The following is a 1,285-nucleotide window of genomic DNA, read 5'->3' as shown; positions in this document are numbered from 1 at the left end:
GGAATGGCCGCCAGTGGCGAGTGGTGCAAGGGAGTCATTTTCAGCATGAGCCGATGAATCCGAGAGCATCACCCTGCGATCGCCACCGGCAAGTCGCACTGGCGGCGCCACAAGCAATCACAAACGGCAGAGGCTCAGGGGCGGTCGCCGCTGGCGACTGCCTCGTCGCATCAACCGTCTGGCCCGCCAGCGGGGGGTGCTGCTCGCCTGAGCACCCTATGCGGACTATCCGTGCCTACGTAAGGAGAAATTTGGCACCGTTAATGAAACACAACCGGAGGAGCAAATCATGGTGCCGGTAGTCAGAGACGAGCAAATTGATGCGTGCAATATGACAATATAATACAACTAAAAGAACCCCTGTGGCCCGAATTTAATGCGAAGCGACGGCGATCAAGTGGACTCAGAGTCGACTGCCTTGCCCTTTCCTTTCCGATCCGCCTGTACGGTCTGCCTCTGTTTACCGCGGCCCTTGGAGCCAGAAGGCATGCCAGTCGCATGGAGATCGCTCGCATCGGGTAGATGGGCAAAACCGGGCGCACGCCTTGCGCTTCGACGGACTGGCTCGTTCGCAGAGCCAAAAAGCGCAGCAGCAGGCCCTAAGGTGGGCATCGCCTGGCCGAGACGCTGCTTCTTGGCAGGGGGGGGCTGTGGAGACCGCTCTCTCTCATCATCGGCGTATTCATCAGGAAGAGCGGTGAGGTCCGACAACTGCGAAAGGTGATCGGCGTCGCGCATGCCATCTGCGGGAGGAGGCTGAGAGGAGGACGCCTGGCGTGCACCCACATCAGAAGGCACTAGTCACAGCATAAGTTTATAAGCGTCTACGAAGGCATAGCATCAGGCACTGGATATACTCACCCATGGACTGCAGCATAGCCTCAAGTCCCGTATCCTCACTGCCGGGTGGCATTGCTGTCATGTCAACGTCTTGCTCGGTAGGAGGGCCCATTTCCACATCGTGGTCGGCAAGCTGCGCTCCATCGTCGTCGTCGGAGGGAGGCGTAGATGGCTCGGAAGTCTGGCGATGCATGTTGGTCGCCAGTGGCGACCGCGTATCTTCTGGCAACGCCAGCGAGCTGAGGGGCTGCGTCGCCTTAGACCGCGCGGCAACCGGCGGCGTGGTCGCCGGTGGCGGGCATGTATGCGCAGGGGACCCAGGTGGCGTTGAGTTGGATGGGTGTGCTGGCAACGGGGCCTCTTGTGCCGCGGCAGGCGACGGTGCTGTCGCCGGTTGCAGGCCTTCGTGCAGAGACGATGAGGATGTAACCTGCGATGGCGCGGT

At 60.8% G+C, this 1,285-nt stretch overlaps 1 protein-coding gene across 1 annotated transcript; it reads right to left on the bottom strand.

Annotated features, from left to right (window-relative positions):
- Positions 1-393: 393 nt before the first annotated feature.
- On the bottom strand, positions 394-1,033 carry PHACADRAFT_34034 (uncharacterized protein; the record flags this gene model as incomplete). The annotated part of the gene is made up of 2 exons (XM_007403324.1): positions 394-797; positions 862-1,033. 2 exons carry the CDS (start codon positions 1,031-1,033, stop codon positions 394-396), a joined length of 576 nt encoding a protein of 191 aa, XP_007403386.1.
- Positions 1,034-1,285: the final 252 nt, after the last annotated feature.

Source organism: Phanerochaete carnosa (genome assembly GCF_000300595.1).
Source record: "Phanerochaete carnosa HHB-10118-sp unplaced genomic scaffold PHACAscaffold_1021, whole genome shotgun sequence".
Classification (NCBI taxonomy): Eukaryota; Fungi; Basidiomycota; class Agaricomycetes; order Polyporales; family Phanerochaetaceae; genus Phanerochaete; species Phanerochaete carnosa.
The sequence above is the reverse complement of the archived record's forward strand: the minus strand, read 5'-3'. Positions and strand labels throughout refer to the sequence as shown.